General features: G+C 36.8%; 2 protein-coding genes across 3 annotated transcripts; both read right to left on the minus strand.

Annotated features, from left to right (window-relative positions):
- Positions 1–319: 319 nt before the first annotated feature.
- On the minus strand, positions 320–4,206 carry ykt6 (YKT6 v-SNARE homolog). Of its 2 annotated transcripts, none has more exons than XM_079599169.1 (8): positions 3,883–4,206; positions 3,103–3,224; positions 2,917–2,999; positions 2,090–2,190; positions 1,538–1,642; positions 1,329–1,394; positions 1,117–1,218; positions 320–1,035 (listed from the first exon to the last, which is right to left on the minus strand). In XM_079599169.1, the coding sequence occupies exons 2-8, from the start codon at positions 3,204–3,206 to the stop codon at positions 1,000–1,002; spliced, it is 597 nt and encodes a 198-aa protein (XP_079455295.1). In that variant the 5' UTR covers positions 3,207–3,224; positions 3,883–4,206; the 3' UTR covers positions 320–999. The 2 variants fall into 2 exon arrangements, with proteins under 2 accessions (XP_079455295.1, XP_079455296.1); XM_079599170.1 differs by having other exon boundaries at positions 3,103–3,213; positions 3,883–4,017.
- A 677-nt stretch (positions 4,207–4,883) lies between these two features.
- On the minus strand, positions 4,884–24,541 carry aebp1a (AE binding protein 1a). The gene is made up of 19 exons (XM_079599126.1): positions 23,996–24,541; positions 21,710–21,967; positions 21,567–21,626; positions 19,917–20,000; positions 19,551–19,613; positions 19,387–19,446; positions 18,851–18,928; positions 18,316–18,425; positions 16,011–16,150; positions 15,836–15,920; positions 14,911–15,055; positions 13,776–13,855; positions 13,488–13,611; positions 11,837–12,033; positions 11,563–11,736; positions 9,188–9,572; positions 7,859–7,998; positions 7,377–7,476; positions 4,884–6,106 (listed from the first exon to the last, which is right to left on the minus strand). Exons 1-19 carry the CDS (start codon positions 24,270–24,272, stop codon positions 5,613–5,615), a joined length of 3,054 nt encoding a protein of 1,017 aa, XP_079455252.1. The 5' UTR covers positions 24,273–24,541; the 3' UTR covers positions 4,884–5,612.
- Positions 24,542–24,958: the final 417 nt, after the last annotated feature.

The raw sequence follows: 24,958 nt of genomic DNA on the forward strand, positions 1-24,958 counted from the left end.
CTTGGCTGTTAGCAGCAAAGCATCATTAGATTGATACAGCATTCGAGAGGTCCAGCGAGAGTCATGTGACCAAACACAATCACTAACACAGCACAGATTTACACACACAACTGCATTTCCCGTCGCGCGAGGATCAAGGGGGCTGATTTCACAGTAAACCACACTTTAAGGCTTTATTATTACTCTCAAACATCACAATACACCAGCTGGTTTATTTATAATCAAATGAAAATATTGCAGGAATGTCTCATATGTGCAGTGACAGAGTATTAAAAACCAAATCGCAATACAAACTCAAGATGCAGGGAACCAAAGCCAATACGATTCAGTTATTTATTTACATTTTCAAGAAAGAAAGAAAAAAAAAGTATTAGAATTGTACACAAACAGACTTTGAAACATTTAATTTGGTCAGTCACTCACAATATTGCGGATTGAGAATCCAAACGTTATGAACACATCAATATTTAACACATTGTTCACTGTTGTCACATTTAAAAAAAAGGATTCAAGCTACATGTTCACTCTACAAGGCGCTTCAAAACTGCCAAAGCCGAATAATGGGTCTAAATATAGAGAATGCAGCATTTTCACTCACATGTTATCCATTGATAAGGCTAAATAAACAGTCTGATGTCAACACACTTGTGTCTAAAAGTAAGGCACAGCGGGGACGTTTGACTGGAGCCCCTCTATGCTTTTATCTGTATCCGTTCTGAGCTTGTGCCAGACCCTGAGGAACCGCCAAGGAACGCTGAAGAAAACCAAGCTCTCACACAACATGAAAATCGATGGCAGAGTAAGTGTGGTGCATCATGGGAAATCAGCCCCCTCTGAGCCTGTCATTGTGTACCGTTGGATCGTTTCTCTCATGTATTCGCTATGACTGCTGCATGATGAAAGCACCAGCCCACACCAGGACAGAGAGAAAGAGAGGGAAAAGAAATAGAAAATCAGAGAGGAGAGGTGGCCGAAGAGTCCAGTCCAATCAGATCGCGATCACATGACCTCACAGCACGAGTTCTGCTTGCGTGCCTAGAACATAATCAACATCACATTAGAATAAACATGTCTTCAGGACCTGTTGCTGTGTTCATGGGCATGTAACGTACTTACCGTTTTATAAAAGGCTTTTGATTGGTTTCCCAAATGCTCAGATTTCTGAACTAAATCATCCAGTTTTTCTCCTCTCTCCAGCAGCGACTCCATCGTGTTGTGCTGGACAAACACATTTTAAAAAATCATTCATTCTGCAAACTGAGTATCAATGTAGGAGGCTAGAAAAAAAGCCTTGAAACTTGTTAAACACACTGTCATAATTTGCTCACCAAAATAATTTTGGTTTCATCCAGTTCAGCTTGCACTTTGGTCATAGCGTCCGCCTCACGTGGATTCTGCAGAACGGGAGATAAACTCAGAAAACTGTAAGATGTAATCAAATGTGTTGTGTTCACTAATCAAGTGCCCTTAAATCTTGACCACTACATGGCTTATCTTGGCTAAAGCAGTTTCATTATTATGTTCATGATTGCTCCACCTGGTATCTGGCCAGATGACTGTCCAGTGCTGTGTACTGAACGCTCGCAGGTGATCCAGAAGGCCAGTCTATACTGTTCACTTGCCTGGAGAACTCATCCAGCACCTACACACACACAAACACGCACACACACACACACACACACACACACACACACACACGTCAAGTGAGAAAATGCTGACGCCTGATCAGTACAGAAATCTCATCATTATTTTTAAAGTATTGTTTTAAATTATATTGAATATTAAAGTTGACACTAACACGTCATAATGTTTTTTCTAGTACTGTCTTTATAATGATAATAATTAGATAATAATGACTGTAGACAAGAGACACAGATAGATGGACGGAAAGACAGACAGATAGATAGATAGATAGATAGATAGATAGATAGATAGATAGATAGATAGATAGATAGATAGATAGATAGATAGATAGATAGATAGATAGATAGATAGATAGATAGATAGATAGATGGATGAACTGGCAGTATTAATCTTGCTAATGTTATTGGTCTTTGGTTATGAAAAGCTTAAAGTCAAGGAGACGCACCTTGTCAAGTAAAGTGAAACAGACTCTGGAGGGATATTCACTGTCAGCGATCACAACACCACCGAGATTGTCATTGCGCACATACACGTGACACAAGTACTCTAACAGGGAAAAACACACACACACACAATCAATCAATCAATCAATCAATCAATACATACAGTGCTTTCATGAGCAGCGCCACAAACCACTGGGGAAAACTGGGCTTAATTACTGAATGTGTACTTCAAATCTTAAAAGTATATTTTAAAAAGCTGTGTTGACTGACATACTACACATATGTAAAGTACTTGCTTATTTTAAGTGTGTGTGTGTGTGTGTGTGTGTGTGTTATTCGATTTAAAGTTAATATATTTAAAATGTATTAAATTGCAACTTCATCCTTATAAATGACATTACAAATATATTAAAATATATTTTTGTTAACCATAAATGCTTTTCACATTCTGCGTACAAGTTAACCATATTTCAAAAACAATGCATTTCAGTAATTATGAAATATAAAGATGTATTTTAGTTCAGCTAACTCCATTTAATATAAATTGAAGTGTCCAAAAACATTACATTCAGTTCTCACTTCAGAATATTATTTCTGTAATTTGTACTCTTTATAAAAGTATGCTAAAGTGTATTTTTGTTTCCATAAGGGGATGTATTAACTCTAGTAAACTGAATTTGAGGCTCACAGAAGCTCAGCTGATCAGTTTGCTGCTTTAATAACACAGTAAACCTAATAACTACTAGTCCTTCATCCTACACAAGCTACAATTAAACTCAACATCTACAATCCGGCCAGGAGGAAACATTTCAGTGGTGTGATCTCTGACCTTGCTCTTTGACAGACGCACGACTTCCTAATGGTGAACGCTCAACAATCAGGGCGCTGGTGAACGTCATAAACTCCTGAACACTGGAAAACAAGAACAGATTATAGATGCAGTCGGTTGCAATGATAACACCTAAAACGGTTTAGTATGCAGTGCAATATGAACAAGACATCCTAGAAGTTGTACCTGGATCTCTGGAAGAAACTGAACGATGACAGATCGTACGCCGCCTTCAACAGGTTGGACTTCGTCGAGCCTTTATACAAGATGCTCAGACTGTAGAGTTTCATGGTGTTTCTGGGCAGGGCCTGCAAGAACACATCAACAAAAAATACACATTATTTTATTTTATTGAATTATGTATTGTTTTGGATAACCAAATTTCCTATAATTATAAATTAAATATAACATAATAAAATAAATAATAAACACTGAAGTTGATTTATCCAGAACTATTTTTATTTATTGATTATTCAGATATAGCACATTATTTTATACTGAGCGACTTATTATAAAAGTCAGTAAGCACAGGAAAATATAGCAGACATTTATCTTAGATCCAAAGTGACACTATTAACAGTTAGATTCCCCTGGTTATGATCAAGGACACAATAGTTCATGGGGTTTGAACCTACAACCTATTAAACCCAGACCTTTAACCATTACACCACACCCATATTATAACAGACCAGACCAGCACCACTAGAAATGATACAGATACATGGAAACCTCGGATCAGATTATCAGAAGGTTTATAAAGAGGATATTTTAGCCTCTATTCAGATGTATCATTATGATTCAATCCAGTTCAACAGGCTGATGACTAACAGCTGCTTAGCATTCGTGCTAGCTCTAAAAGTCCCCGATATCTCCAGAATAACCTTTCTTAATATGAATCTGTCTGAAACCGTTTCGATAATGTGAGATGTGACATTATAAATATACATAAACAGTTGTCATTCTTACCTGCTCTGTGTAAAACAGCCAAGACTGAAGCTAATCCGCTAACAGCTAATCTTATTTGTCTAAATTGGCAACGGTGTCTCTGGCGTGCTATTATGTAAATTAAAATAATTACTATTTGTATTATGGATTATAATACCACTGGCATCCAGGATAGTCCAGTTTAACAGAAGGTATTTAATCAGATCACAACTATCCGAGGATTTTTTTTCCCCCACAGAAACTTGCTAGCTGGCAGAAAGCGGCATTTCAAAATAAAAGACCCTCTTACACACCCATATTAGCTGACGTGCACAAAATAAAAGTCTCATGTCCATTCATGAAAGCGGACATAGAAAAATAAAAGTCCCTCATGAAAAAACACCAATGAAAGCTGACGTACGCGAAACAAAAGTATCTAGGTGCACGTTAATTCAAGAGAAAATAAAAGTACTTATTTGTGAAACTGAAAGCTGACATATAGATATGAGAAATTGTGCCACAAATGTTCCTTATCCACACCCATGCAAGCTGCCATAAGCAAATTAAAACCACAATAACTTTTTTTTATAGGCCTAATGCTGCTAAATAATAATAATAATCCTAAAACACTTTGCTTTTAGCATGTTCTAGCCTGTTTCCCAGTCTGACTGTCTACAAACCAGCCCATCAACCATTTTAGCATTATATAATACTATTTACTCATTTTATATTTAGCACATTTTATCACGGGGGATTTACAATTCACTAATTATTTAAATAGTTCTGAATTAACCTCAATGTAAATGTCTTCATTAAGTGCATGATGGTGGTGATAGTTCACTTGAAACTACAACTTAATGTGGTCTACATATATTGTACATAAAATAGAATTTTGACTTACATTATACATAACATGAAACATTACAACATAACAAAATTAAATTGAGACATTTTATTAGAAAAAAAAGTGGACATTATAATATTCGTGTACACAAGTAATGTAAATTGAGAACAGCTCAGAAATAGCTATTGCCTTCTTTTAATAGTAATAGCCAGTGTTGGGAGTAATGCATTATAGTAACGCAAGTTACATAATCAGATTACTTTTTTTAAAGTTACTAGTAACGTAATACATTACTTTTAAATTTACAACAAATTATCTGAATTTAAATGTGAGCATTTACTCATCTCACTTGCACAAATATAGATTTTTATTCCTCAAAATGAAAATAAAAGAGTGAAATGCAAACTCAGAATATTACAGAAATCTGCTAAAATTAAATATGTTAAATAACACAAATATACTTTATGTATTTAATCTCACTTTATTAACCAATGTCTTTGCTGCTGACTCATAATATGATAATCCAATTCAACCATGAATAAGCAAAAATGACTTTTAGATAAACAACATGTGTTTTATTTAATTTTTATTGCTGAAGAGCGTTTTAAACAAACAAGCAAGGCCAGCCCAGGTGAGAAAAAGTAACACAAAAGTAATGTAACGCATTACTCTCCGTAAAAAGTAACAAAGTAACACAATTAGTCATTTTTTTTAGGGAATAACACAATATTCGAATGGATTACTTTTAAAAGTAACTTTGCCCAATACTGGTAATACCTCATTCTTCTGACTATTCACATAAGACTCCTTGAATTAAATAATAATGATATTTCTGTCTTTTATACTCTGTTCCACAGAGAGAGAGAGTGATTTGTAGTTTATGAGCTTAAAGAGGGCAATTTTCCACACATTTCCATACAATCCTTCTCTAATCTTCATCTATTCTATACTCAAAGTTATAGTCTTGAGTGGGTGCAGTTTCCAGTTCAAACCACAAGTCAAGCCAAGAGGCATCTGTTGTTGACATTGCTGCTGTGGTGGGTGGAGGTGTAGTCGTCGTTGTGGTCGGTGTGGTTGTCGTGATGCCTTTCATCCTCTCCATTCTCAGCTTACGCATGCGCATCAGTCGTTGGCGACGCAGACGGTTATTCTGGGGGGCCGCGGCGGCCCCTGTGCTCTCGACGCTGACGCGGTTGTTTGTGTTTCCGGGGGTGTTGGTAACCAGTCTTGGCCTATTCCCACTCTGGGCCATGATCTGTCGGATACGATCCCAGTTGGATTTGGTCAGAGTGAAGCTGCAGGGTGTAGCATTGGCATCATAGCCCACAATGCAAAGACGAGTCTGAGAAGAATAACCATCCGCTCTTGCAGTAACGCGATACTCGCCTGGGTTGAGAAGACGCCAGTAATCGCCAGTGGCAGCTTTGAGAAATAAAAGTCTGGATTAATATAAAATATAATATACTACAACGGTATGGCCTAAGCAGGGATTCCCAAACTTGTTTGCCAGCCAAAACCCTTTGACCTAAAAAATATTTTCATGATTTGTTATCACAACTTTTTATCTTTTCTCAAATCAACTTCGATAACTAATGTGTGAAGATAACATTCTATTTTGAGTTTCTGGTTATTAAACCATTCTTCTTCATTGCATTAACTCAAATTTTTATTACAACGAACTCAATTTTAAGGTAACTAACTTGCAAAGCTTCCATGTAACTTTATTTTGAAATATATGAAGACTGAGGACAATATACTGTATGTATGTGAACAACTTTGACATGCCTTATTGACTGAAGTGCCTTTGCTTAATTTATTCTAATTTTATTTTATTTGTATTTATTTTCTTTATCGAATTTGTTCTAGTTAATTGTGTTAACTATGTTCTACACATACGTCTCCCAACGAGAGATTTTGTATATTGTGTTTTGTAAAAAATGTGTACTATAATAAAAAAAAAAAAAAAATTAAGGTAACTTTTTTGTAACTTGCTAACAACTAATTTTTTTATTAGTTGTCCCTCTAAGATTTTAAGTTAATATCTGAACAACATGTTCACAATTCTCTGATGTTGATTAATGGTCACATGTATGTATATACAGAAGCACATTTAAAAAACAAAACAAAAAAAAACATGATTTTACTAATCATAATTATGACATAAAAAGTCGAAATTATAGCCATAATTATGACATTTGGATTCACAGACAAGGCTTAAGTCTAGTCCAAGACTAAAATGCATGTTTGAGCTGTTTTAACTGAAAGCAACTTGCACTGATATATCTTAAAATATATCAGTGCCATTTTTTTTTTGTCTCAAGATGCACACCAGTAATGTTTTTTTAAGGCACTTTTATAAAAGCTACTTAAATGTCCTAATCCTTAAACTAAGGCTTAATCCTGGCTCAATCTAAGCCGTGTCTGTGAAACCAGGCCAAAAAGTTGAAATTATGACACACGAAGTTGGTAAAAAGTCTGAATTATGACATTCAAATTTAGAAATTATGACAAAAATGAGAAATTAAGACTTAAATATGACATTAAATGTTTGAAAAAAATCAATAAAGTCCGTTATGACATTGAAAGTAATAAATTAAACTTTTTATGTCATGTTTATAAGAAATTATGTCATAATTTCAATTTTGAATCTCCTTTTAGACCTATTAGGACAGAATGACAGAATGTGTGTTACCTGTTTTGACGTCATGTTTGATTCCCTCCACTGACACTGTGGCATTTGCTAGAAGATTCCCACTAACATCTCGCACGACTCCTTTAATGCCTCGATGGACCTGCGGGTCACATAAATGACACGTTTTTTTTTAGACTTAGTAGCTGTTATACAATGTGCATCTAGCAATATATAAATTCTGCACCTTCACCTTCTGCACTGTAAAAAAATATTTTCATAATTTGTTATCACAACTTTTTATCTTTTGTCAAATCAACTTCGATAACTAATGTGTGAAGATAACATACTATTTTGAGTTTATGTTTATTAAACCATTCTTCTTCATTGTATTAACTCAAATTTTTTATTACAACGAATTCAAAATTTTAAGGCAACAAGGTAACTTGCTTTTTAAGTTAAACCAAAAAAAATGTTTTTACAGTGTGGCTTTGAGCTTCAGCCACTATGTCACACAGAGATCTGAACTGTATGCGTTTTGTAACCTGTTCAATGAAAGCCAGCAGAGCCTCTCGGTTGTTTTCCCACTCCGACGCCAATTCGCTTTCATGTGGAAACTTATCGCACCCAAGAAAGATGGAAATCTCAAAGCAGTTGGTGTGCAGGTAGCTGAAATCGTTCATGCCTAAAGCAACACAGAAAAGTGTAATAAGAGAAGGTTTTTTCCTTAGATAATAAAGGAAAAGAGGAACAGATAATAAAGGAACAGATAATAAAGGGGAGTAAGTGCCTCTACATCTGTTGTTTTGAACATTCAGAGAATATTCAGAAATAATGTTTACATAACTTAACGGGAACGTTAGCCAGACATTCTTGGAACGCTTCTTTGTTATCTGGGTAAATTAAAGGGATAGTGGAAATTCTGTCATGAATTCCTCTCCCTCGTGTCGTTCTAAACCAATAAGACTTTCGTTCATCTTTGGAACACAAATGAAGATATTTTAATGAAATCTAAAAGATTTCTGTCCCTCCATTGACATCTACAGTACACAACTACCAGTTTGATGCTTCAAAAAGTCAAAATGTTCTAAAGAGACAAGATCACTTCATATGATGAACAGATTGAATTTAGGCTTTTATTCACATTTAAACATTGATCATCGAACATAAACAGAACATGGTTGACGTGTGAGAACAAAACCTCTGGCTGGAGCTCAAACGTGCTGCGTAACACACGTCAAGCTAACATGCTTGAGCTTCTGTTTCTCACAACTGATGAATGTTTATATGTGACTAAAAGTCTAAATTCAATCTGTTCATCAAGTGATCATGTCTCTTCAGAAAATTTTGACTAAACCACTCGATTCATATGGATTTGTTTTACAATCTCTTTATGAACTTTTTGAAGCGTCAAAGTGGTAGGTGCGGAGCTGTCAATGGAGGAACAGAAATCTTCATTTGTGTTCTTAAGATGAACTAAAGTCTTGCGGGTTTGGAAAGACACAAGGGTGAGGAATTAATGACAGAATTTTCATTTTTTGGTGACCCATTTTTTGGCTTATGTGCACTCTAAACAAATATTACACTCTAAAAGATGCAGGGTTGTTTTAACCCAAATTTGGGTCAAATATGGACGAACCCAACCGTTGGGTTAAACCATTTAATTAAATTTAACTCAACGGCTGGGTTTGTCTAGCCTGGAAATCCAGTCCTAAATCTGAAAGATTTCAAATTGTGAAAGATTTTCAAATTCAAATTGTGCTCTCGCGAGAACTCTGGATTTCCAGGGAAGGGTTTGTCCATATTTGACCCAAATTTGGGTTGAAACAACCCAGCATTTTTTAGAGTTTAGGATTATTTAAATCATCACATACTGCCCACAACCGGCTTCCAGCTGGCCCGGTTGACGATGCCCTGGCCGCCCGTGATGTCATCGGTGTGACAGGACCCGCGGTGGTTCTCCGTCATGGTCAGGTGACTGTGCGCGTACGTCATGGCGAGCCACCGAAACAGGTTTTCGTCCGCCGTCTCGCGAAGAGCGCCCTCGTTCTGTCGCTGAATCCTGGCCCATGTTTCTTCGTTCATGTGGTGGTACTCAAACCCCGGCTGACCCCCCCTGCTGTCCGAGCCCGTGGCCCGCGGTGGACGCTGCATGTCGAAGGGGTACGTGACGATCTTCTCTCCGCCCTGGAGATTAGCGCCCAGAACAAACGGTGTCCTCTCCATCCAGCTGATGATTGCTTTTGTTTCAACTGCGACCTAGAGTGCAGGTTTGGTTTGTAAATGAAACTCTGGAAGATAAATTACTGACAGAACTATTCTGCCTTCAAGTCATGTCAGAATTATGTTTACGAGAACCGTTTCGGTTCGGTCAGATTTAGTTTTAGTCATTAAAGGTCCAGGTTTTCCTGTGTTTTTGAAGCTTTTATTGTGTTTACAGTGTGCAATATAACATGTGTTCATGTTTCGCGTGTAAAAAAACAGTATTTTTCACAAAATGTACTTTTTACTTTAATTATCTGTATACCGCTGTTTTCACTGTCCTAAAAATGGGCTGATGACTTCCTTGTTCTATGAAAGTCCCTCCTTCAGAAATACGTAACGAGTTTGGATTGTGCCAGCGGTTCCTGTGTTGTGATTGGACAGCAGATTAGCGCACGTTGCCCGGAAAGGTCACGCCTCTCACCATAACGTGGAGACGCATGCGCTCAGTGTTACTGTTAACATGGCCAAACAAAGGTGATTTGACTCCGGGATGAAAATAACAGCGTCTCGACGACACACACTCTACAAACGCAACTCCTCCTCTTCTCTGTAGGAGCGCAACAAGACCACGCCCCCTTTTTTGTGTATTCCTGTGGGCGGAGCTTAGTCAAAAAACTGTTCTAGTGACGTCATTAAAGCAGGAAGTAGAGGATGTAGTCCGAACCGGCCGTTCGCTGTAGACTTTGAAAGGGGACTTCTGTTAAATCAAATATCTCGCTTGGCATTGAACTTTGAGCTTTATAATTTTACAGGTATTATTTATGCTCTAACAGCAACATTACACACTAGCTAAAGTTTAAAAAATGGGATCACGAAGAACAGGACCTTTAATGACTGTAAAAGTTTTGTTTGTTCATTATTTTGCTTTTTATTTTGTTGCAAAATTTAGTTTTAGCTTTGTTTTCTAGTGAAAAATATCTGAAACATCCTTGCAACAATATTTAGGCAGGCTACTTCACAAGAATAATTGTATTGCAGAAAATCAGTGTTGGGTAAGTTACTCTAAAATAATGAATTACTAACTACTAATTACATCTTCAACAGTGTAATCAGATTACTCTCTGTAAGAAGTAGGCCTATCAGTTGTACAATACAAATACAGACATGAAACTTCTCTCGTAATTCAAATAAATAATATAAAATTAGAAAAGAACAAATTATATTTCAATGCATGCTTTTGCATTTACTCGCAAAAATGTAGCATTCTCTCGCAAAACTATTGCCTTATCTCAATAAACTTTGTTCGCTCACAAAAGCACTGAAATATAGTTTTCCCTTTGCGAACAAACGGGAAGTTTAACTGGGGAACGCAATACTTTTGGGAGCAAGTTTTGCGACTATGCAAAAGCATTGAAATCTGATTTCCCCACCCATCTCATTTTTGTACATATCACCATGCATTATTTAAATTTTTAAATAATTTTGTTATCTGTTGTATTTGTCTGGATTTTGAAAAAAAAAAAAATATTGAAAAAGATTCCTATTGTTTTTGCCACTGAATTAAAAAAGGGTAATTGCAACTTTTTATCTCACAATTCTCACTTTTTTCTTGCAATTGTGTTTACGTATCACACTTCTGAAATTGCGTTATTTAAACGTGCAATTCTAAGAAATAAAGTCAGAATTGCCAGATATAAACTCGCAATTGTGAGAAACAAGTTGTAATTACCCTTTTTTAATTCAGTGGCAAAAACAATAGGAATCATTTTCAATATATATATTTTTTCAATATATTGATTTATCCATCCACCCATCTATTTACTGATTGATTTAGATTTTTTAAATCATAAAATTCTTTCCAAACTAAAGTAGGATCTATCTAGGTTATGGGTTATCTATCAGGTAAAGCGCTTTGGGTGTACAGTAGTACATATGAAAGCGCTATATAAATGCCTCATTCATTCATTCATTCATTCATTCATTCATTCATTCATTCATGCATTCATTCATTCACAGGCAGGGCTCTTTCTTCAGTTCCACTCACAGAGCCATTGAGAAAATTCTCAGGCATGGGAATATGGTGATTGGGAACGATCCGCGGCACCCATCCCCTGTCCTCCGCACCCCACAGGACACTGTTCAGGTCTGGAAAGTTCTGGAAGATATCGTATCCCTCTTCTGTCCAGTGGCCCAAAGCCCAGTTTCCCATTTCAGAGCCCTAGACAAACAAGCACCCGCCCAAGAAAACAATGAGTCACATGACAAACAGAAACGGCATGGCCAGAGAACAGGGATTATTTGTTTAAAGTGTGTCTCACCATCTCGAAGGCCAGCTCATAGGCGTCAGGGTTCAGGGACGGCACTAGATGGATGCGCACTCCTTCCACAAGGCGGCGCACTCGCGGATTGTCGTCATTGTATTCTTTACACAGGAACTGCATCAAGAGCAGCACAAGTTCCCTGCCCAGCACTTCATTCCCATGAAGCCCTGCTGTGTACCGAAATTCTGGCTCACCTTAGAAAAACATGGCTTGATTTGGTGGGAGCAAATTAGTGATTGGCCATTAAACAATGAAATATCTGTAGGCTAATTTATACATAGCGAGGTACAAAAGTTTGAGACCACATTTGGAACTTTTTCCCATTTAAACCTTAAAGCTGCAGTCCGTCGTTTTTCCTCTTTGTCGCCATCTCTGTTAGAAATCTGCAATTGCAGTTATTCGCGGAATTATTAACTGTGCGTGGGTAGTAAATCGGCATGAAACAGCGCGGATGAACACAATGTATTGAGGCTGCCGCGTCGCTGTGGATACTGTAGCCTACTGTCATCAGCAATCTCAGAGTATACTTTTTGAAAGTGTCAACATTAGAATTTTCATCGGAAAATTTCATCTGAACAAGTAAGTAACATTCACTTTTGTTCTGACCAAATTCGGGGGGTGGGGGGAAGCATTGCAGTAGCTATATCATGCTGATTAAATCTAACGATTGCTTATATCACGTCAAAACGTGAACAATATATTTTTTCTGTAGCCACTCTGAAGTCCGAAGTCTTTGGGTTTTACAACTGGTGAATCTCCAGTTTTCACTGGTGATTGTCGCTTTAAACTTTCGGGATCCGCCATACAAAGTGCTAAGCTAAATCTCCACCACCATCATCCACACACGCTAGCCGGGGACTCCTTCTCTATGTGTACAGAAGTGACGTAATGACGCAAAGACATGTTCGAAATTCCCGCGGAAATCCACCAGTACCACTGGAATTAAAATCATTATTACAAGCTTACCGTTTTGAATCGAGGTAAGGCAAGCAGATCGTTTTGAACACTGGCTGGTTACGTTTTTTTCCAAAAATGTCTTTTTTTATATTTTTAAACCCAAAAAAGTGCCGGACTGCAGCTTTAAAATAAAGAGTTTTAGAATTTAAAAAAAGGAAGTTATGAAATATAACCTTTCAGATGCACAATTTCTATTTAAGTCCCCCCGGTAAAAAATCACGTTTTTAATGTTATTTATATGTTTATGTGGTGTATTTAATATGTTTTAAGACAAACCATGTGTAAATTCATAAGTCGACAGCATTGCTGAGTATTTTCTGCTTAAAACTGCAGTGAACCAAAGACAGTCTCAAAAACACGGTTTGAAATCGCTGGTGTTTCTGACGTCACAAACTACCTTGTAACCAATCAGATCAACGTGTGATCGTCAACGAGTGGATCTCTGAGGGAGTGAGTGAGTGGAGGCGGGGCTCATTTGTATATTCATAGAAACGCGTATACTAAATGAGGCAAGGGTGTCGAGTTACATTCAAGCTATTTTAAGCCATGAACATATTTTTTTCAAGGAAAGACATCATTTTGGTGATCAAAGATGAGTTTAAGGGATAAAATTATTGACTACAGGGAGACTTTAAAATTGCAGTTTAACTGGCACAGATCTATCACAAGAGGAAACCCTCTTAGAAACTACCTGTCTCATGTTCTCCAGGGTTATCTGAGATCTCCATGGCGTACATCTTCAGCCCTTGAGAGCTTTTTCCGATGTTGTATATTCTGGTGATGTTGGGACATTCTTCATTTATGACCTTCATCATCTGTTTATACACACATACATGACAACAGTTGCAGGACAGCAGCTTTTCCACAAGTCTACAAAAGAGTGTCTAAACTTCACGCTGGACGTGTTGTGACGTGCATCTGAACCTCAGCTTTGACCTCAGTGACCTTGAGAATACCTGTGTGGCTGTAAACGTCTCACCTGTCTCATCTCTTTGTAGTTGTGATGCCTGTAATCAAGATCATCCGTCGGTGGAACGTCGTTCTCAGTTGGATAGCTAGCTGGTAAGAGAGACTCATTTGTGCTTATAGACATACATGACAAAAATGTTATGAAAAAAATATTTTTTTGTTTGAAAAATGTTATTTGAAATCACATTTAGATATGCAATGGGTTATATATGAAAGCCAATTTCTGTCATATAATAGAATTTTTTTTTATTCAAATTCAAATGTAAAAATTCAAATTTTTAAGACTTACATGACAAAATATGATAAATATAGTAAAAATATAGTAGGCTACCCTACTATAAAAAAAATAGTAAAAATAATATAGTAAATTGAAAAACATTTTTATTGAAAATATTTTTTTTCTTAAATAGTAAAATATTATTTAGATATAGAAGCCCATTTCTACCACATAAGAAAAACAAATGTTTTGGTTAATCATAATTATGAGATTTAAAAGCTGTGATTATGAAATAACTAAAAAATCATTATTATGAAAAAGTCTAAATTATAACATACTAAGTCAGAAGGAGATAAAAAGGCATAATTATAAGATAAAAGGCATAATAATAGTAAGGTTATACAAATGAGATACTCAAAATTATGAAATTAAACTAGTCAAAATTATGACATTAAAACAGTCAAAATTATGAAATTAAAATAGTCAAAATTAATGCATACTAAGTCAATAATAAGATAAAAAGTCAAAATTATGAGAAATAAGTGATAATTATGAGATTAAAAATGTTAAATTATGACAATAAATTTTAATTCATTTTCGTAGTCACAATTTTTACTTTTTATTTTATGCATGCTCATTTTGACTTTGACTTGATAGAGTTAGAGTTCCAATAGACTTTTTTTGGAAGGCTTTTTATATATATATATAAAGCATAAAGAAATAGAACAGTGAAGGAAACTGGTTACGGCTCTGTCATATAAAAATGTATTTTAGAGCAGTTTAAAACAAATGGGTGGAGCTAATTTATCAGATCCACAGAGGTGGAGATGGAGGTCAAGCTCAACCCATGACGTTGAGAGTGATAGAGCTAGATGTCATTGATTTGGCTCATCATGAGTCAGGCTTAGGTGAGAGCTGCAGTGCTTACTGGGTAATGGGCATCCGAGCACTTCTATCCTCATGCACAGGCTGCCATTCCAGCTCTGCGGGAGGACACGCATGTAACGCGCCACCACAGGATACGAGAACTCCGTCATTACTGGAGTGTCTTTATCCACATTCCCATAAAAGAGCTGTAGGATGAAGAAGAAGAAAACAGGTGTTGGCCATGCAAGATGCTTGAGATTAGGAGTGTGACGGTACATGTATCTTTCCGAATCAAATTTATTCTCAAGAATTGTTTTCTTATAATATAATTTTTTTAAACACATACACACATTTGTTAAAAAAACACAGTTTAATTTAAAGCTACACTGTGTAGGAATAACTCCCATCTAGCGGTGAAATCGTATATGACTACCAACTGAATATTACTTTCTAGCCCCTCCCACTCCGAGGGCGTTTTAACTTCTACGGTGGCCGTATTATTTCAAATCTGCCGGCAGTCGCGAGTAATCTCCCGCTCGCATTCGTTACGGTGCCACCGAGTGTAAAAACACGAAAGGCGAAGCTTGAATTTCCAGGTTTGTCCCTCTTTGGCTAATGTATTTTCAAGATGGAGGCGCAACATGGCTTCCGCCATTCGAGTAGCTCACCCGTATGTATTATAAATGGCAGATTCTACGTTTATGAGAATACTTGATTAGTTGGTGGAAGTAATTATACATTAATGAGCACATACAATTTTGAAAGAACAAAGTGTTTTTTGCTAAGAATCAACTTAAAAAATTACACAGTGTAGCTTTAAAAAACAGAAGCAATTTTGTGTTTCATTTTCTGCTGTACCGAACCCGTGGTGAACCGAGACTTCAATACCGAGGTAAGTACCGAACCGTCATGTTTGTGTACCGTTACACCCCTATTGACTATAACATAGTTTTATGTCGTTTTAACGTAAAGTGTATGTAACTGACCCACTCGGCGTAACCATCATGAAGGAACGTCCATTCCCGGCTGTCGTTACTGAAGGCCACGAAATACGACGACACAAAGTCATTACTGGAAGAGAGAAGGAAGCATCTCCTTGTCTTTCTGCAACACTTGTTATCAGGAAAAGTCTGATGAATGTTTTGAGGGCTCTTGTCTTACTGTGACTCTGAGTTCCTGCCCTGCGTAATGACCCCTGTGAACTCCACCTCTCGACGGGCGTTCACCTGAAACCAGTGATCCTTCTCCTCCGTATCTGCACACCACGCTCCGCCGTAAACGTCCTCCTCATCAGCTGAGTTCTGCAGAACAGATGCACACTTTAAAATCCCCCCAAAAATTGTATGCATTAAATTTTGGGTAGGTAAGAATTGTCTAAAGAACTTTTTTTTAAATTGGCTTAAACTGTCTTTATATATCAATACATAATTAAAATGTAAGTACTTTGAAAAAGAGAGTATAAAAATGTAGTGACTATAGTGTATTTAATCTTCAAAAAACACAGCTCATTAATTCCTACCGGGACGAAACAAGTGATTGGCTTGCGCGACTGTCACTCTCCGTCGCCATGACTACCGCCGCTATTACTGGCTCTGCCCACGTGCGCGCAGTCGCGCACCCGTTTTTAGGTGGGAGTGAATGGAATTAATGAGCTGTGTTTATTGAAGATTAAATACACTAGAGTCACTCAGTTTTTTATACTCTCTATTTCAGAGTACTTGCATTTTAATTATGTATTGGTATATAAAGACAATTTGTTGTTTCCCTCTCAAACGTGACTGGATTGTGCAGGCCCCACTGATTGGGACAGCCTATCAGAAATCACCTTTCAGAGGTGTGGTTCAGAGGTGTGTCTGAACATTGCTATATTGCCTTCTTTGCTGGTTTAGGTTTATTGATTTGATTGATGAAAAAACAGAGAAACTCACATGTACACACAATTGTTAGCTGAATTTTCTTTTCTGATATTAATGTAAGCTGAGCATTTGCTTTGATGTTCTTGAGTATGTGGTGTGTTTAATACAGTCAGGTTCAAATGTGGGTGCAAAAAATCCATTAAAACTCTAGCAGAGGTTTGTCAGAGCATTGCCATTGTGCTATTGCCTCGTATTGCCTTTATTTAATGTTAAATAAAGCAACATGGTGAAAATGATGAAAAATATTTTTACATTCTCCAAAGTATTAACATTAAACATTTTCATAACTCCATGTAGGAGGTTTCTGTACATAAATGTAAGCACTGTGGCAGTAGTAATGCAATATTTAGAAAATGTACTCTTGATACTCAAGTACTTTTAAAAACAAGTACTTCAGTACTTTTAGTTGAGTAGACATCTGACTGTAGTACTTTTACTTGTACTTGAGTAAAATTTAGCAGGGGGTATCTGTACTTTTACTCAAGTAATGAAGCTGTGTACTCTGTCCGCCTCTGCTTATATTATATTTCATATTTAAAATGAATGAAATCTGACAACTTTCACATACATTTAGTTTCTAAATGCTCAAAAAAAATGCTTTTTTAGGCTGGACCAACCAACGCGCATGTGCAGTCATAAGCATGTGTCTCAGCCGGAGCTTAATTGGCGATTGGTTGATATATTTAGAAGGCGGGACTTTTTCCGCCATATTGTGTGTTGCACATTCACAGTATTATGAGTGCACCGACTTTCTAATTTATAAAGTCTTTGCTTGTGAAATAATCTGTTTTCTGCTTGAATTTATTATTAAATTGAATTATCTTGCTTAATTGGCATGTCTTAGTTGTTCACCTAGCTAGTTTCCACTAGTTTGATGTTTTGGGATGACCAGCTAGACCAGCTATAAAAAGACAAGCAAACCACCTTAGACTGTTTAAAGCCGTGCTTTTTTTATACAGCTCATTATTTATTGTTACAATTTGTTATTTATTTTTATTAAACAGCTTTAATTTCTATTTAATCTTCTCATCTTCTTTTTGGAAACAGCATTGGCTAGTTTTGGCATGAATTTGATTTCAACATTGCAAAATAATATTTTATTACTCAGCGTTTTTGTCTCGTTTTCCAGTACAAATATCTCGACATTCTTCAATATACATTCATGTGAGAAGATATATTAAATGAGATATTAAGTTTCTGAAAAATATCTAAATTAAGCGAGTTCTTTTTGCTTAAAACAAAAATAGAAAAAATATTTGCAAGTGGATTTGAATTAATATTTTTTTTCTGACCCCATGGCAGATATTTTTTCTTGTTTTAAGCAAAAACTATTAACTTTTTTTCTTTCTTTCAGAAAACAAGCCTTTTCCATCTCAAGCTAAATGTATCCTGATTCAAGAATGTTTAGATATTTGTACTAAGTCTGCAGTGATTAAGCACTGGAATATTTTCAAGTATTTTGAAAATATATGATCCTAGCTATTATTCTCCTCCTCCTCTCAATATTTGAATTCCTATGAAACTGTAATATGGTTTGACTATGTATGTACCTGCATGTTCAGACGTCCTCTCAGGGCTGAAAACCCATGATGAGACATAGAAGATGCCAGTATCTGATCGTCCTCCACTCGATGGGACTCCAGGCCTAGAGGAGGACACTCTGAAGGACGAGAAACACTGTATCATTCTTTCTTAAAGGCTCTTAAACGCTATGATAAGAGCACTGACAGCTTTCTCTGAGCAGATTTATTTCAGACACTGACTATCTCTCATTTTTTACAGAGGAAACCCATTTGTGCTGAACAAAGGCTGAAGCTGGAGCCAACAGCAGTTCTGGTCCAAAAAGCCAGAAACTCCAGCTGGAAACTAAAATCACTGTGTGTGTGTGTGTGTGTGTGTGTGTGTGTGTGTGTGTGTGTGTGTGTGTGTGTGTGTGGGAACTTGAACATGTCGGCTCTGACATTTACTGCTCACCGAACTCACAGAAAACCACTTCTGCATTCACACAAACCCACTGCCATAAGAGACTGTGTGTTTTTGCTCTGATTATAATGTGATTTGTGGCTGTTTTCCAGAAATACTCACTCTTTGGCTCGGCATGAGGAGGCGTCTGCTTTCTCTTCTCCTCCTCCTCCTCTTCCCACATCTTCCGTAGTTTTTCCGCTGTGTAAGGGAATGGAGAAACTGAGCGTCATACTGAGAGACTTTAAATAGCTGAACGGGTACATCTTTGTTGTTTTTACCTAGTGACTAAATGCCAGCACAACTCAGAGAGAGAAATGTGCTAAAAACTTGCACTTGTTTATTTCATAATAAATAAACTCACAAAGTTTATTTATGAATCTCACAAAGCTTGTTAAGAACAAGTTTCAGTCCAAAATGTATGTGTTTTTTTAAGAAACTGCAGCTTGTTTTGCATTGCAACATTAAGCAAAACAATTAAGCATGTATTGCTGAAATTATTCATTTTCTGTCATAGTAAAAACAAACAGAACAAGCTAAATGCTTTCTAATAAATAAATAACAATGGCATTTTTCACTACATCTCATCTGGTCAACATACGCATGCAATAAAAGCCCATTCTCTTTCATTTGAGCAAACATGAAACTGATTTACAGACCCTTCTCCTCTTTGGCCTTTCTCGCTCTTTCTAGCTCTTCTTCCAGCTTCTTTGCTGCCACTGATTATTCAGAGAGAGACAATTAGGATACAAATATTCTATGCACTCAAAACATTATGACAGATTCAAGCTCTTTGAGAAAGATTGAAGTGGTGCAAACGTACAGTCAGAATAATCATATTCCTCATACCAAGGGGCGATTGTTCGAGGGGTGGTAGTGGTTTCCTCTACATGAAAAAGGATTATTTGACAAATGTGAATAATAGAGAACATAACATGATATTTATTTGCATTAATTCATGCATTGCACTCCTTGCTGTTTGCATTTTCACATTAGTGCATAAATGAAATTGCATGTGTGATGTTTGCATAAATTGTGTGGTATTTGCTTGTGCAACACTTGCTCTTATAGAGATCTATGGTGTTGTTGATGAGTGTTGCTGTTGCTATTTAGGTGTTTTTTAGCCTGCTGCTATGGTTTCTTTTTTTGTTACAAGTACCAAATTTCCAGACTTTTCAAGTTTTGTTACCTGGGATTGGTAAGTATATACTTGGGTCATCAGTCCTGGGTGGCTCCTTGACTTTAGGGATGAGGTCGGGCTCTTGAACTTCATCTATCAAGTGATAAAATAGTTAGTATTTTGAGAATTTGATGCTAATTGCTTCAAACATACGTTGGGCGTCCCAGTAACCCGTGTCATGCTCTTTGATTGAGGGTGGTGTTGTGGTGTCTTTCTTGCTGTGTACGTAAGAAAAAACGAGAGATAACCAAAGAGAAATATTGTGACTACCCATCTAACAGGGAATGTTCTCAGAACTTTGGCTAACGTTAGTGTTATGAACATTCTACCAGTAACGGTAATAGAATGTTCATTCAAAGTTGTTTCAGAATGTTCATAAAACATTCAAAAGTGTCACATGATGTTTGCACGTTGGTCATAGTAACGTCCATAGTATGTCAAAACTAGACTTTTCATCTCATCAATATGACTTAGTATGTCATGACTTTTTATATCATAATTATGATTTACCAAAGCATGATTTTTGTTGTATGTGGTGGAAATGGGCTTCCATAAATATGGAATTAAAGGGAATGAAAGGTGAAGTGTGTAATTTCGGCGTCAGCATGATGCTGAGGATTTCTAGGTGGTTTCTTCTCCAATTCTCTGATGCTTCGGTCTTAGATCTGTTCTTCAATATGAGTCTGTGGGATTTTTTTACCACATTGTTTACACTCCTCCTCGGGAAGTCAATGTACCAATGACTTATAATTAGGCCCACTCAGAAAGCTCTAAAGACTTCCACAAAACTGAGATCTGAAGGCTAAAACGAGCTCAAAAGTCTTTCTTACTTGGGATCAGTGTTGGGGGAAATGCAATACAAGTAACTTGAGTTACGTAATCAGATTACTTTTTCAAGTAACTAGTAAAGTAACGCGTTACTTTTAAAATTTACAACAAAATATCTAAGTTACTTTTTCAAGTAAGTAACGCAAGTTACTTTGTTTTCCCATTTATTCACTGACAGCTCTCCTGTCCTCATGTTGAGACAAATCAAAGTGCAGAGGTGTGTGTGTGTGTGTGTGTGTGTGTGAACATGTTTATTGTAGTTCTAGACTAAATGTGAGCATTTACTCATCTCACTTGCACAAAAAAATATTCAATATTCCTCAAAATTAATAAAATCAGTGAAATGCAGATTCAGAATACTATGCAAACCTCCAATAACTAAATATGTTCAATAAAAATAATTTTTTATGCATTTAATCTCACTTTATTGAACAATGTACTTGCTTCTGACCTTCAATGATCAGTTAAATAAGCAAAAATTATTATAGATAGATAGAAAGGTTTGATTGTTTGCTTTCCTCTACTGTACACATTTCCTTCAGTCTGAGGATTATTATTTCACTTTTGGTGTGAAAGGGTCTTTACATTTGCCCAAAAATAGAACTTTTGTGTTATAAAAAAACAAGCCCAACATTTTTTACATTTTCTAAAAAAGTACCGGTAACTAAGTAATGCAATTAGTTACTTTTTAAGGGAGTAATGCAATATTGTGATGCATTACTTTTAAAAGTAACTTTCCCCAACACTGCTTGGGATTGGAGAAAGTTCTGACACACTTTGACATGTTTTGCAATGTGGCTAATTCTCCATGTGTTGTATATGTTGCCATACCATGATCTGGGCCAATGGGTTTCTCCATCTCTGTCTCCTTTGGTGTTACTGTTGGAAAAACTTTAAGCATAGAAACTGTATTTAAAGACCACATTAGGATTCACTTTAAAATAATAATGTGGCAGAAGATTGTATAAACATACACGTGTCCCATCCCAGCTCCAAGAGCAGTTTCTCCTCCTCTTCCTCCATGGTTGACTTTCTGGTTGGTTTAGTTTCTCTGGTTGTTGGTGTTGTGGTGGGCTTCAATGCTTTCGGCTTTTTGGTGGGTTTTGGAGGCTTTGGCTTCTTGGTGGGCTTTGGGGGTTTGGGTTTCTTTGTTGGTTTTGGAGGTTTGGGTTTTTTGGTGGGCTTCGGTTTCTTGGCTTTGGCTTCCTTCTCAGCCGCCTTCTTTGCCTTGGCTAGACAATACATGAGAGATTGATATAAAGGACATCAACATTAATCTAATGATGTAAGGAAAAGTTTCAGCTTCATCTTTTTTGATGCAAAAGAACACTTCCATAATGTGACCCTGGACCAGTCACAAGTCGACTTGCATGGGTATATTTGTGGCAATAGCCAACAACACATTGTATGGGTCAAAATTATCCATTTAAATAAATCGATTAAATAAAAATCATGTTCCATGAAGATAATTTGTAAATTTCCTACCGTAAACATATCAAAAAATATATTTTTGTGAGTGAATGCAGCACAATCGTGAACATAAATGCACAACTTTAAAGGAGATTTTCTCAATGTTTTGATTTTTTTGCTCCCTCAGATTTCAGATTTTCAAATAGTTTTCAAAATCTCAACCAAATATTGTCATATCCTAACAAACCATACAAAGTCTTATTTATACAGTTTTCAGGTGATATATACATCTAAAAAAAATACCCATAAGACTGGTTTTGTGGTCCAGGGTCACATATTTGTCTTGTGCATTTACTGTATTTTTAAAGATGCTTTTTCATAAACCCAGAGTAAAATGTTGCTCAGATGTTTGTCCTAAAGTTCCTTCAGATAAATAAAATAGAAAGAAATATAAAATTGGTCCCTTTTGTGCTTTTCTTTTGTACAGGCGCCTGTTTTATTCACACATAAAGATGTCACACTGACATGTTGCCTATTTAGAAGACGGCTTTGAGTCAAACGCATAATTGTTCAAATTGAACAAATCAAAGAGAAGCTTTTATAAAGTTTTACGGCTGTCATAAACTACTGAAACCACTCTGACAGTAGAAACAACACTTGAAATACTATCAGATTAAATCCAGACCACGCATGGAAACACAAATAAATCACAGCTTGGACTGGAAGTCATCCCTCCTATCAGATATGAATTATTACACAAGCTTATGTTTAAATATTTAACATCAGCACAGAGTTACCAAAGAGGTCTCTTTCATATCTGTAATGTTGTTTCTCCTTTACAGCAATGAGATTAAATGTAAATAAACAGTGGAAATGGAGACTTTTGCTTTAGAAAAGAACGGCGTATAAATTGCAAGTGAATTCCACAAATAATTACAAAGAAACATTTTGAAGTAGAAAGTCTAGTATTTTCTTGTAAAACATACTCCAATAATCTTTGTTTTTACATTTTTACAACTCTAGTTTCGCAAGAGATCTTAACAATATATCAAACTAGATCTCAATATGAACTCAAACATTTCTCTCTTTTATTTAACAGCTTTTTACTCTTACTGGAGGACAACTACTGACTTATTTTGGTCTGTTTTAGTCCCCAGAAATTTTGGGAGAAACATCTGAGACAAAGTTAATCCTACAAGATAATTGAGATCTTCCGAGCTACAAAAGACTGATGAAATTTCCCTGTGGATGCTGTGCAACTTCTTCCTCCTGTTGATCGTTTTCAGGCCGCAGCGACTGAAGGAAAGCTGTCACACACACACACACACACACACACAACCGTCTCAAACAGATCCGATAACTCTGAGCGTTTCAATTCAAACCAAATGTCGGCTCTGTCTCTCTTCCTGTCTGTGTTTCCCAAACCTCACAGGACTCTGACGTGAGCAAAACGGAGAAGGAGAGAGAAGCCCACAGTATGTTTGTTTTCGTATTCAAAACCCGCAGTGTTTTCAGAAACCATCTGTGATTCTCATTCAACTTTTTTTCTAGCCCACAACTGTAATTTCATTCCCACATGCCTCCTTCGTGTTTTTTTTTTTCCAAATGAGACAAAAGGAAGAAAAACCGACAGCAGAAAGTGTGTCAGAGGACTGACCAGTCATGGTTTCACTAAAAATGTTGCATAACCTCAAAGGAGCCAGTAAAGCTTTTGGCTGAGCCAGATATCTGTCATTATGACAAATCACAGCCTTCCTATCCTACAAGAAACTGTGGACTGCAACCACCAAAACCATCATTACATGAAGTCTAAATGTCTTATTCTGTTCAATGTTGAGCAAGCAACTTACCAGCTAATAACTCTTCAGATGTCTTTTTTCCCTTTGGTTTTTCTTTTTCAGCCATTTCTTCTGCTCCAGGCTCGTCCATCTGAGTGTCTTCTGAAAATCCATCATGTAGATCTTCTCTTTTTGAAATAATGCCGCTGTTTTGCCGGATTTGGACGCTTCTGGTTCTCTGTTTGGACTTGGCAGCATTAACCAACTCTTCGTTGATAACAAATGTCAAAATCCAGCACAGGGCAAATAAGGTTGCATACAGAGAAACCCTCGGTGGCTGCATGGTCATCTGGGACCTTCTGCACCAATGCTACAGTTTAGAGATGGTCTCTCTTTCAATGGTAAGTGTGCGACAGTTGGAAAAGCAAAAAACTGGCTAGCTTGGACTCGTCAGGTTGTCTGTGAAAAGAAGTTCATCCAGATGTTTGGGTGTTCTTGGATAATCTGCAGGAGATGGTATCAGTGAAGCTGGTGTGGAAGTCCGATGTAACGGGATTGTGGCTGTTTTTCCTTCTTTCGGTGGAATGAAATTCCTCTGACATCCCCCTCTGAGTGAGTGAGGAGCAGGACAAACCCACAGAGAAAAAGAGGAGGAGACTGAGAGAGAGAGAGAGAGAGAGAGGGGGAGAGAGAGAGAGGGAGAGGGAGAGAGAGAGGGAGAGAGAGGGAGAGAGAGAGAGAGAGAGAGAGAGAGAGAGAGAGAGAGAGAGAGAGAGAGAGAGAGAGAGGTTTGGGGAAAAGTATGACAGTCTTTGCTGCGTAAAGGGGTGGTTTATTATGATTTCACTTTTCTAACTTTAGTTTAGTTAGTGTGTAATGTTGCTGTTTGAGCATAAACAACATCTGCAAAGTTACAACGCTCAAAGTTCAAAGCAAAGGGAGATATTTGATTTTAAAGAAATTGCTTTTTAAATTAAGGACTACAACAAACGGCTGGTAGAGACTACACAACACTCCTCCCGAGTTAGTGTCATC

The sequence above is a fragment of the Phoxinus phoxinus genome, assembly GCF_949152265.1.
Source record: "Phoxinus phoxinus genome assembly, chromosome: 23".
NCBI classification, from domain to species: domain Eukaryota; kingdom Metazoa; phylum Chordata; class Actinopteri; order Cypriniformes; family Leuciscidae; genus Phoxinus; species Phoxinus phoxinus.

Coding starts and splice junctions, on each gene's coding strand:
- ykt6 (XM_079599169.1), bottom strand. CDS start 3,206: ATGAAACTCTACAGTCTGAGCATCTTGTATAAAGGCTCGACGAAGTCC. Junction 3,000..3,102: donor AGTTTCTTCCAGAGATCCAG/GTACAACTTCTA, acceptor CTTGTTTTCCAG/TGTTCAGGAGTTTATGACGT. Junction 1,036..1,116: donor CAAAAGCCTTTTATAAAACG/GTAAGTACGTTA, acceptor ATTATGTTCTAG/GCACGCAAGCAGAACTCGTG.
- aebp1a (XM_079599126.1), bottom strand. CDS start 24,272: ATGACCATGCAGCCACCGAGGGTTTCTCTGTATGCAACCTTATTTGCC. Junction 21,968..23,995: donor ATCTGAAGAGTTATTAGCTG/GTAAGTTGCTTG, acceptor TGTATTGTCTAG/CCAAGGCAAAGAAGGCGGCT. Junction 20,001..21,566: donor ACCCATTGGCCCAGATCATG/GTATGGCAACAT, acceptor ATCACTTGATAG/ATGAAGTTCAAGAGCCCGAC.